The sequence below is a fragment of the Mus musculus genome, chromosome 9 (assembly GCF_000001635.26).
Source record: "Mus musculus strain C57BL/6J chromosome 9, GRCm38.p6 C57BL/6J".
Lineage (NCBI taxonomy): Eukaryota > Metazoa > Chordata > Mammalia > Rodentia > Muridae > Mus > Mus musculus.
Window position 1 is genome coordinate 95,128,786 of NC_000075.6, and position 12,581 is coordinate 95,141,366.

At 40.2% G+C, this 12,581-nt stretch overlaps 1 protein-coding gene across 2 annotated transcripts in view; it reads left to right on the forward strand.

Moving 5' to 3' along the window:
* Slc9a9 (solute carrier family 9 (sodium/hydrogen exchanger), member 9) overlaps nucleotides 1-12,581 on the forward strand; it is a 560,897-nt gene that overhangs the window by 459,229 nt on the left and 89,087 nt on the right. The window contains exon 14 of one of the 2 annotated variants that reach the window (XR_003947936.1): nucleotides 9,116-9,297. Coding sequence is in view for 1 of the 2 variants with exons in the window: in NM_177909.5 (NP_808577.3) it covers nucleotides 9,116-9,195 (80 nt within the window). In the remaining variant the exon portion in view is untranslated. The remainder of the gene's footprint in view (nucleotides 1-9,115; nucleotides 9,298-12,581) is intronic. The other variant, NM_177909.5, reaches the window with a different exon arrangement.

The window sequence follows — 12,581 nt, forward strand, 5'->3', positions numbered from 1 at the left end:
AAGACTATGAATCTGTAAGAGTTAGAGGCAGGAGCCAGCTTGTGTGATTATCTGTCACCACATTATGCTGGGTAACACAGTCAGAATCTAAGAAGTGTGCAACAGGAGTCCTTCTGTTGTGAACTACTTTGTGAACACCATTCTACTGGCAAGGACAGAGAGCAAGAATGTAAGGGAAAGCGTGTAATGTTTCTTGGGACTAGCTTCAGTTCTAATATTCTGGCACTGCTGCTACATTCTATTCCTCAGAGACAGTTCCAAGGACATCATAGAAAAGAGATAACTAGACAACTCTTCTTTGGTCAGAAGTACCACCAGGTATTATTGGAAATGTTACATGTTGAGAGATGAGAAATTGGGATCTTTTATATAATTGATCTGCCATATAGATCATTTGGACTATGGTAAAGAGTTTCTATTTTATAATAGATACCATTCTAATCTTTTGAACATGCATGATTTTATCTTATAATTATAATTGATTCATCTTTGTAAACATTCCTTGTGTACTTTAAAGATGTGTCTTCCAGCAAGTGTTCCAATAGCACAAGCAACAACTGCAGAATATAGTTGATATAATATTACAGAGGTGTCAATCATTGGAGAGAGGATGTAGGTCAGTTGTTGACGTGCACGCCTAAAGGCATGGATTCAGTCTATGGTGGTACACAAACTTGGAATTGTGTTACATGCTTGTAGCCCCTAAGGGTTTGGAGCAGGAGGATTAAAAGTTCAAGGTCATCCTTGGCTACAAAGTCTCACTCAAAATACAAGGCTGGTTCAAGTGTTGCCTGCGAAAACATGAGTGCCTGGTCTCAGGTCCTCAGCACCCACATAAACAAGCCAGCCACAGGGATATGTGCCTATAAACTCTGTGCTGCAGAAGCAGTGACAGGAGGGTTGCTGTCATTAGCCTTGATGAATTTGTGAGCTCCACATTCATCGAGTCTCAGAAAATACGGTAGAGAGTTAAAGTCATCAACCTCTGTCCTCCATCTGTGCATATATGCATGCACATGTTCCCACATGCACATATATGTATATACACCAGACACATGCACACAAATGTCAACTATGTCAGGTTGATTCTTTGTTGTAATCTACCCACTGTGCCAGTTACTGGTGCAATTTGTACCCATTTGAGGCTTGCATGGTTCTCCTTCATAGTTTGGCCAATACTGCCTCATATACTGGAGAAAGTCTACATATGCAGCTAGAGACCTGAGCTCTGGGGGTATAGAACTCAGTTTGACACTTTGAAAATTGTATCTTCTTGCCTTCAAGCCTTTATTTTACATGAAACAGTAGAATTTATTTTAGTTTCCTGAATGTTCTAGCTGGTTCTGTGCCAAACTGACACATGTAGATTCATGGGAGAGGAAGGAGCCTGAGTTGAGAAAAAGCCTCTGCAAGATCCAGCAACAAGGCATTTTCTTAATCGGTGATCAAATGCGGGAGAGCACAGCCCACTGTGGGTGGTGCCATCCCTAGGCTGGTGGTCCTGAGTGCTATAAGAAAGCAAACTGAGCAAGCCAGTAATCAACACTTTTTCATAGCCCCTTCATCGGGTCTTGCCACCAGGTTCCTGCCCTGCTTGAGTTCCTGTCTTGACTTACTTTGGTAATGAGCAGCAATGTTGAAGTAGAAGAGTTTTGATCATGGTTTTTGTTGCAGCAATAGAAATCCTAATTAAAATACCAAACATAATTTGATCTGCTTTAATATCATCTCTTTTAAGGTTTTTTGTTGTTGTTGTTGTTGTTGTTTAATTTTCAGTTTTAGAAGTCTGACTATGGTTTACTGTTCTTTAAATTTATCCTAATCCAGATTAACTGAGTTTCTTGGGTTTCTATGTAAATGTTCATAATCTAATTTATAAAATTGGATTACTGTCTTCTTAAATATTCTGTTTTCTGCGTTTGCTGTTCCCTCCATGTACTCCAGTCATAGAATACACTAAGTCATAGAAAAAGCCACTTTATACATTTTTCTAATGTCATATAGGTACTTTCTTATTACTTAAATCTTACCTCACTATGTTCTATTAGTTGGGTGCTTTAATCTATATCTGTTTTCAAGTTCACTACCAGTTTATTCTGCAGCACCCAGACAGCCCTTGTGCCAATATAGTAGAGTTTTCTTTCTAGATATTATACACCCTTTTTCTGGAATCTATCTTCCTTCCTTCCTTCCTTCCTTCCTTTCTTTCTTTCTTTCTTTCTTTCTTTCTTTCTTTCTTTCTTTCTTTCTTTCTTTCTCTTTCTCTCTTTCTTTCTCTCTTTCTTTTTTTTATAGATCATAATTTTCTTCTTAGGTTTCATTTTGTATTTGTTATCTCAATTTATTTAAATTCTCCAGCATCTTTTTTTTTTTTTACAGCTGTCTTAAAGCCTTTACCTATTAATTCTAACGTCTGAGTTATTTCAAAGTTTGTTTCTATCAATGGCCAGTTTGGGTGTCTCATTATCGTCCCTACTTTATCTGTAGCTTACCCTATCTGCTGCCAATTACCCAATCATTGAGTCCTGTTACATCTGTGATACCAGTCAGTCCACATGGCACACCATTACATTACATTCTGAAAGTGATTTTGCATAGTGTCTTAATTAGGGTTTTGCTGCTGTGAACAAACATCATGACCAAGACACCTCTTATAAGGACAACATTTAATTGAGGCTGGCTTACAGGTTCAGAAATTCACTCTCTTATCATCAAGTCAGGAGCATGGCAGCATCCAGGCAGGCACAGTGCAGGAGGAGATGAGAGTTCTACATCATCATCTGAAGGTCACTAGGGGAAGACTGGCTCCTAGTCAGCTAGGATGAGGATCTCAAAGCCCACCCCCACAGTAACACACTTCCTCCAACAAGGCCACCCCTATTCCAACAAGGCCGCAGCTCCTAATAGTGCCACTCCCTGGGGCAAACATATACAAACCATCACACACAGGGAAAAAGGATATTGTTTCTTTCACTTTGTTTCCAGACACATGAAGAATGCTATATAAAGGACCCGAGAGTGCTACTATGAAACCACCTCACAGCTTTAGTGTGGTGGTTGTGTTTCTGGGGGTTAATATTTCAGGGTAGCTTGAGCTGGGACCTTGTTTTGTAAGATGTATCTTCCATTATGGTGTGCATGTGAATGCCATTAAGTAAAAGGGTCACCATACCAACTAAAGCATTCTAAAAGTCAGACATCAGGTAAAAGTGCTATGAAGCAAGAACAGTGACATTCTGTGAACATCCACCCATCTTTAAGTTCATCCATCCTTTTTTCTTTTTTTGTCTTTGTCCTCAGTCTTCAGCTTTAACATGGTCATTTTGAACCCATGGTTAGTTTTTGATGTAGTGTTAAGAGGGAAAATAAAACTTCTACCTTAAAAATAAGTTATTTGGAAAAAAAACTTTGTAGATGAACTATACCAATACAGGCATCATCATTTATTACATTTTTAAATTCCCATGAGTGCCTTTTATATCTAAAGTTCACAATAGAGGATTCTCTAGTTAATATCCATTAACCACTGTTCCATGATGGCTTAAAATACCACATATTTATTAGCTCAAAGGTTTTATGGCTCAAGAGTTTGAAAGCAACTTAACTGAGTGTTTCCACTCAGGGTCTGCTGCGAGGTTCCAGACAAGATGTCAGCTGGAATGACTGTCTCTGGATGACTTGCCTAGATCCAGAATTTGTATATCTCTGTTGGTAGAAGCCCTCTGCTCCTTGCTATCTATAACAGACTCCATGGTAACCCACAGAGCACTCCATAGACCTGTTACCGAGCCATCACTTGGAAGACAACCTTTTAAAGCAGGCAGTCCAAGAAAGAAAGCAAAGAGAAAGTCCTGGTGCCTTTTGATGGCCTAATTTAGAGTGTGACATACCATCACATCACTTGTATACTACATTTTATTCCTTAGATATAGGTTTTTAAGCACATCCGACTCACAGTGTTTGAGAGAAATTAGGTTCCAGTTTCTAAAGAAAGTAGAATCAAAGAACTTGTAGATAATCAATTTAAACATTAATATTGCATTTTCTTCAGCCAAACAATTATCTTCCCTGTATGCATGTCCATCTGTTACCAGCCCAAGTCGAATGGACCAGGCCCTTTCTTTTTCAGCTTACCCTGGAGCTGGCCCATCTGGTAGTACAGGCTAGCTATGAGTATCTGGAGGTACCTGGGAGGCATCTCAGAGTTTTGCCCATCTTTTGATAGTTAAATGCCTTAATGTTTCCTTCTTACACATACATTTCCTAACTCCCTTCTTTGGAACATTTACAAATGTATCTGGGTTCTGGGAAAGTGAGAGCATTTGCATAAACTGCTTCTGTGTGGAGACTGAGAATTGATGGTTGACCTTTTACAAAGGTAACTTCAAAGGCTTTCCCTTTACCTTTTGGTTACGTGATAATCTCCCTTCGGAATCCTGAAATCTTTCTCTTTAATGCAAAAAATTTCATTCTCTCCTTGATAATTAGTAAATCAAGGCATAAATTTTGAGATTACCACATAAAACTCTCCATTCCTGAGGGAGGTTGTAAGGCAAAATACCAAAAGCCAATTCCGTGTGCATGAACCACCTGAAAAGCAACTTGGGAACCCAGAGGGGACCTCCTAGCATTGTTGAAATAATTTCAGAATCCTTATAATAATCATTTCATTTGCTTCTTGCTTCAGTGTCTGGCTTTTGTAGATTTCTGGCCAGAGCCTTTGGTTTATCCTTTATCTGTCCAAATAAACCTAAAATAAATAAGACCATCATAACTGCTCCTCTCATGGTTCTGCCACATTTTCAGGGCTCAGTAAAAAGAAAACTATCCACTTCCTGCTGTGCACAGTCATTTCCCAATCTCTACTCCATTCCCTCGTTTGAAGGGGGGAGGGAGGAAGAAAGATCAGATTGCCTAGCCATTTTTAAATGTTCCCAGAAATAGAAGATAATAAAGGAGCCAGAAATTCCATATACATCCATCATTCTGCTTCTAAGATGTAGCAAGGCAAATAAAAGGTACAATTCAACACTCTTGAATTTCCAGTTCCCATGCAGAGCTGGGAAACCTGAGGCTCCAAGTTCGTGAGTGTATCATTGTTATTCAATGGAAGAAAGTCCAAATCTTGGTCTTGAGAACACTTAAGAATTCATCTGGGAATAAGAAAGGTGAGGATATGTTGTATCCTATGCTTGTTCTAAAATGCATATCCCTTCTCTAGAATAAGGGAACTTAACAGAGAATAACTCTCGCTGGTAATAAACAAAAACACCATGGAAAGGTAGACCCTTCTACAGATGGTTGTTCACATCCGTTGTCCTTGAAGCATGCGTTGGTCCCTATTTCAGAATAGTGCAGATAGGTTGATGGCCTCTCCTGGTTCTCTGCACACTGGGACCCTTCCAGGAAACTACTCTCTAGGTTGTCCTATCATATACCACCCCCAATGCAGTGTGACTGCAAAGGCTGGCCTCCCCTAGCACGTTTATCTTTAGCTCCCACTGCACAAGCGTAACATGCATTGGACTAACTCATTTATTTCTATTCATTTATTAATGGCCTTTCATAACCAAGTTATTAAGTCATCAATAACTCCAGAGAAATAAATGAATGGATCCAGAACTGGGCCAACAGATGTTTAAAATACGTATTGAAATTTTTAACTAGGATCAGCAAAACAGTCATTTCTTGATCATCAGAGGAATATGTCCCATCTGGGAAAACACATTCCACCCCTATTTTATTAGAATTAGAATTCAACTTCTTTCCAACGTACTGCGATGAATAACATCTCTAGTCAGTCAACTAAACTAAAGGTTATTTTTAAGTATATATTGCACCCATCAGATGACAAAGAAAAAAAAATCCGTAGACATTTTTACAGAAATATGTCTTCTTAGTGTTTCTAAGTTCCAATATTGTAGCCTTAGGAAGCAAAATGAAAAAGAGGGGACAGAAGAAAGACAAGAGAGTTTCTAAGGTCATAGAAAACCCTTGAGAAGATCCCAGGGCTCTAAGTTGTATATAGTTATTCCATCTCTGTGTCTGTGAGCATCCCAGCATCCTGACCTTGCTTTCCTGCTCAGAGACCCCTTTTGCCCTCATTGGCTTTCTGTTGATGTGCCAGAGCTCTAGCTGGACGAAGGAATTCCTGTGGCTGGAGAACTTAAAGTGTGTTTAGAAATTTCCATGCTCCCCACTCGTCTTGGGTTTCTTGTCCTTAAAACAGAGGCAATGACAAAGCATACGTTCATGATCCACAAGATACAAAAATCACCTACGATGTCCTCCAACATTGAAGGGCATACGCTCCAGAAGTATCTCCTGCTATTATAGTGGTCAGTAATTCAAATACAGTAATTCCAAATAGTTTTAGTTCCTTAGAGACCAGAAACTGTAACTCCTATTGAGTATGCTATACTCCTAGCTTTTGGGAGGCTGAGGCAGGAGGATGTGAAGTTTGAGGTCAGCCTATGAAAGAATCTGAGGAAGGAAGAAAGAAAGAGAGAGGAGGGAGAAAAAGAAGAGCTATGAAATTATGCTGTGCATTAAAGAATGGTTATGCTTTCCACAGTTTAATATGAGACAGAAACACTTAGAGGAAACACCATCTTTAGCGTCTAGCAATTCAGTCCCAGACTTGACTCCCTGCTGTTTCTTGCTAACTGGGTGACTGTGTTCATGGCTTCCCTTCTCTGGGGGTCTCTAGGTCCTTAAGTGCAAAATAGCTACAACTCAACCAACCTAGATGGATTGTGGTGGAAATTGAAAAATAATGATTGGAAAAACTAATGGCTGGATAATGTGACAAGCACGCTGCCTGGAAGTTAATGAGCATTCAATAGCTAGGAACTGTCATTACTGCAAAGTCACTCAGCTGGGCTGTTGAAGGCTGGCAGCTGAGCCTCCAAACACCACCCAGCTTACCTCCTCAACCTTTCTTTAAAAAAGTCTGGGGACGTGGTTATGGTTTCAACACTTTACTTAGTGACTGTTACTTAATTAGTAGGTGCTACTCCTACTTTGCCATGGAAATCAGCCATGCCCATTGATGGGTAAAACCCCCCAAAGTCCTCATACTTAAGGAAACTGAGAAAAGGAGACAGAAAGCTTCCACATTTGGTACAGAGCTTTTTGAACTACTTCTGTTTATGATGAGTTTTGCTCTGGAACCTTAGCCCTGCAATGATGTGGGCAGTGGAGCCCCCGCCCCCAAACAGCTTGCCTGGGTCGCCTTGTGATGCAGAAACTGCTGTGTGAAGCGGTTGCTCTGACACTGTTAGGTGAACAGGGCTACAGAGAGATGTAGAGAAGCACAGGGATACTGAGCCAGACGACTACATTTCCTTTAGAGGGAAATGGGAAGAAATTCTAACTACTGTGACCAAGGCATGGCAACCCATAATGCCCATAATAGACAACAGGGTCTCATGAAAGGATTAGGAATGGAAAATGAGGTCTAACATGAACCTGTGTGAAAACATTACCCTGTTGATAATTTTTTTCTCAATGGTCATTATAGAAGGTTTGAAGTGGCGGCATAGGTCTTTAACCCCAGTATTCAGGAGGCAGAAGCGGAGGCAGGTAGTGGTCCATGAGTTTGGGACAGCCTGGTCTACACAGCAAGTCCCAGGAGAGCCAATGCTACATAATGAGAAGCTGTGTCAAATAACAACAACAACAACAAAACCGAGAAAGGTTGGCTTTAGGGCACCTTCAAGGAACTGTCTAGCTCATCTGTCCTCATTGTTTGCCATGGTATATCAAATATCAAGAATCACATAGGAAGCTTTACATTTTGAACCTAGAGATCTTAATACACAAGGATGATGTGTTTGGGTTTGGATTCAGTGTGAGTCTCTGCTGCATCGTTTCTGGCAAAGGGTAACAGTTAAGTAACAATGGGACACACTTGCCTTCTCTGTAGTCCCTTTTCTTGGAGCTGTAGTGTGTACTGGTAGAGATTTTACAGAGCAGAATGTAGCTATTCATTGTTATCAGTAATGGAGCTGGCTGTGAAAGAGCAACAAACAAGTTAAATTAAAAAAAAAAAATCAAACCATCTTGGGAGGGGCTGACTTTGGTGTAGTGGGTGGGGTTTTCATGGTCTCCCATACACTATCATCCATCAGAACAATGCTCACTCTATTCCAGATCAGCCAAGTCATAGAATAGTTTGGAGTGGAAATTCAGGGCCCAGACAAAGCAGAAAATCCACACTAAGTCCAGTATATGTGTCCATCACAATTGAAATTGAGTAGAATCTACTTTCCTTAATATGCAAAATGGAAGATGCAGATATGAAATGCTGTGGAAGATCCAGCTTACCACAGTGCAAGTATCTTTAGCACAAAGTGTTTCCATTTGCCTTCTTCCTCTGCCTCTCCACTTCATGCCATCAAATACATCGTGTTTCTCTTTTATCTTTGTTTCCTTCTCCCTTCCTTTATGGTGTTTGTGGGGGGGGGGGAGAACAGTCAAATCTATAATTCTTAATGGCTTACCATCAGGAGCGTCTCTTTGAACTGTTTCTAATCCTAACAGAAAGGTGTCAAAACCCAATCACAGCCTAAGTTCAAATCCCAGCAACCACATGGTGGCTCACAACCATCCTTAACAAGATCTGACTCCCTCTTCTGGTGCCTCTAAAGATAGCTACAGTGTACTTACATATAATAATAAATAATTTTTTTAAAAACCCAATCACAGCCTTTAAAAGTGACATATCAAAAAATGTGCATAAACCGGTGTCACAATTATAAGGCTGTTCTTTAGTAATTTCCCAGTAATCCATAAATAAATGACACTCAGATTTGACTTACATGGACTGCCATGTTCCCACAACACCCTTGGACAGAAGCAGCTTTGACACTGATGGCCAAAAGTGACATCTCTTAGCTACTTAATAAAATTGAGATGATTAAGAAAGCAAATACTGAATTGTGCCAACAACTTTCATCTACACAGAAAGATCTCTGAGATAATTTGAAAACTCTTTGACCATTAAGATGAACATGCCTAGGCTTTTTTTTAAATGTTTCTTTAATGATGTAGTTAAATTGGATTTGGTTTGACACATATTTAAGATGTACCATTTTCTATGGTCTCTTTCCAGGAAGCAAATAAGTTGGACAAAAACATGACGAAGACAGAGAGTGCACAGCTCTTCAGAATGTGGTATGGATTTGACCACAAGTATCCTTTGTAATGAGAGCCTGGCAGCTCCTCCTGGAGGGGCAGGCTACTCCACACCCCATCATGGAGGAGTGAGGCCTGTATCCTGAGGAGCACACAAAGGTAAAGTAAATCCACAGGCAAACTTACATCGAGGAGTGATTTCAAAATCTAGAACAATGTGGACCATGGTTGAAATGGTAGACAAGGTTTGAAAAGGCAAAGTGTCAAAGGCGTGTGATGATTTTTTTGTGGTGATCCGATATTTTCTAATGTCAGATAACAAAATCGTATGGTGCTGAAGAACTTATATATTTTGTTTTTCTATAGAAAGACCTTACTTCCAGTTGGGTTGGCTAGAGATCACTGGCTCCACTCTACAGTCTCAGTGGCCTTTGCAGTCTCTGGTTGGTCTGATGGGCTTGGACAGGACCCAGCTATACCTGCCTCCCAGGAGCCCACTGTATGCCTTTGTTTCCTGTGTAAAATGATGAACTGGGGACTGGGAGTCGGCTTCGTCATAGTATAAAATAGCGCCACTCTTTAATTTCCCCTCAGGAACACTGAGGTAAACTCTTTCCTCTGAAAATCATTGTTTGTTTTTACAATTCTACCCATCACCATCACGGTGAATGCAGCTTCTCAGACATGCTCTGCCATGTGAGTTTGAGGGTTGAAAAATCAGGCTGAAGTGCTGTGCCCTGTAGAAGCAAGCAGCCCATGGCTAATCCAGTCAGGAGCACCATTCGGGAGAAAACAGACAATTGCTGTGAACTGAATGTGTTTGGTCTTCACAGCTGGCTTTCTGCAATGACAAAATCCCTCTCCTTTTAGTAGGAAAAAGTCATTCACTGTGTGATTAAAACCCAAAGCAACAATTAAAGCCACAACACATCAATGGGAGAGGAGAAGGTGAGATCAAAAACAGGATCTTTTTTTGGATGTTTGATAGAAGTCAGCAAACAGATAAAGAAGAGGAAACTATGATAGAAGGGAGTGAGGCAGTGAGCAATATCATAAATTCACATCAGGGATGAAAGGAAAGCAGATTGGAGGAAGGCCGGGAAATTAGAAGGGAAGACTAAGAAGGAATGAAGATGCAAGAAGATGCAGGGGTAAGCAAGAGGATGTTCATGTGCAAATTGGGAAGCATCCCTGTAGTGCCCCAGCATCACATGGTTCTGTGGAGGGCAAAACTTGGAGCTTTGTTCTTGTTAAACACATCTCTCTGCTGTCTGTGGCCAGATGCCTTCCCTCATGTCAGTCCTGCATTTGTGTGGGCAATCCATGTTACCATGCTGCAAAGGGCGGTGCATCATAGTCATTGGCAACCTCTTGCTTGCTCTAGCCTTTAGTTACCTGGAACCTTCCTGAACCTAGGGGGATTTGTAATCTTGGCAGGGTGTTGCAGGCTTATACTCCTGCTGAACCTCTCTTCCAGGAACAGGATTGGCTCCTGCCATTGATTTCAGTCTCTGATAACCAAATTTATAGGAAGGTATGAGAAATGATTGAAGCAAACACCTAATGAAATACACAGCTAGGAAATGGGAAATCAGAAACCCAGTACGAGGTTTTTTACTTTCGTCCTCCAAATTCTGAAAGTGCTGTGAAGCAGCTTTGCAATGGAGAAAAAGAAATAAAGTAGAAAAATTAACTCGGAGACAAGAAAATGAAATTTGGAGCCCACTCAAATTTTTTGCTCCAAGCAGTGGCTCTAAATTTAGATGATGTCATAGTTTTTAATCTCACTTTCCACCAAAGGTTTATTTCCATACGATTAAGGACATCCTAGTAGAAATGAAAGCAGATTTATCCTCTCTGTAATATCTCTCTGCGTTGCAATTTGTCCTCCTGTGCATTCCTTCTGGAAACTGCAGTGCAGCCGTCATTGCACAAATATATTTTTTCATACACAACAGGGGTTTGTGCCCTAGTTAAGGTCTGAATTTTACCTGGGGAGGAGGAGCATGCCAACCGGTTCCAACTCTCTGACCTCTTGATACAGGTATATTTTTAGACAAGTTATGGATTTAGCATTTACATTCACTCTGTTGGCCACTCTAAACCCTGTTGATGTTCCAGGTGACCCTAACCCTATCAGGTTAGACCATACCAGTCACTGCCAATGTAGGGACAGTTCCTCACTGGATCAGGTTGCCTAGCCTTGACCAAAGGACAGTTTAGGGTACTGATAGAAATGGACTATATAGTACGGAGCTGTTGATCCCTCATATGTTAGAATACCATCATATAATTAAAGCAAGATAAAGAATGTTTGCTTATTTTTATAGTACTGAGGGTTTAAGACCAGGATCTTTCACATTTTAGATGGGCCTCACCATTGATAGATAGATAGATAGATAGATAGATAGATAGATAGATAGATAGATAGATAGATGATAGGTAGATAGGTAGGTAGATAGATAGATAGATAGATAGATAGATAGAGATAGAGAGAGATAGAGAGAGAGATAGAGAGAGAGAGAGAGAGAGAGAGATAGATAGATAGATAGATAGATAGATAGATAGATAGATAGATAGTATATAAAATATATGTATATATTTTAATCTTGAGGTAGCATCTTACTAAGTTACCCATACTGGTCTTGAACTCAGTCTACAGTCCAGGCAGGCCTTGAACTTGACATCATCCTGCCTCAGCTTCCTACTGAGAAGAACTGAGAAGGTAGTTCAATAATAGGACACTTGCCTAACATGAAAAGTCCTGAATTTTATCCCTAGCTCCATAAAAGGGGAATTTTTGACAAGAGAGAAAGAATTAACAAGCCTTAGAACACACCTAAATTAGATAAAGTTCTCCATGAAAACAGGAACCACACTGCTGGAAGTAATTTATGTATGTTTATATGCATATACAGACCCATTTCAAGGAACCGGTGTGTGTCATTGAGGAAACTCCCAAGCATGCAATCTGAAGGGCCGACTCTCAGCCTAGGAACTAGGGAAGCTGCTAATGCTGTAATCTTGAGGCAGAGTCCTGCAGAGCAGCTTCAGTTCTGCTTTTAAGGCTTTGCTACTAATTACAAGAGGCCCACTGGATAATTTATTTCACTTAAAATCAACTGATTGTACATTCAGCCCTATCTACAAAATGCTTTTGGCAGCAATGTCTAAGCTAGGGTTTAATTGACTAGCGGAGTACACTCTTAGAAATCTAGCCATTAGAGTCCCCGTTCCTACGTAGTTGATGCCCAATGTTCAGACTCAAGAATGGCTCATTATTTCATCATTATTAGCAATAAAACAAACCACTGGAGCTCACATAAATTTTTTTGTTTTACTTTTCCATGTCATTAAGCAATTCACTCATATATTCTCATAAAAGTTTTCCTCAAACTTACAGTGATTGGGGAGAGAGTGGGTGTCATACAAATGCATACTTA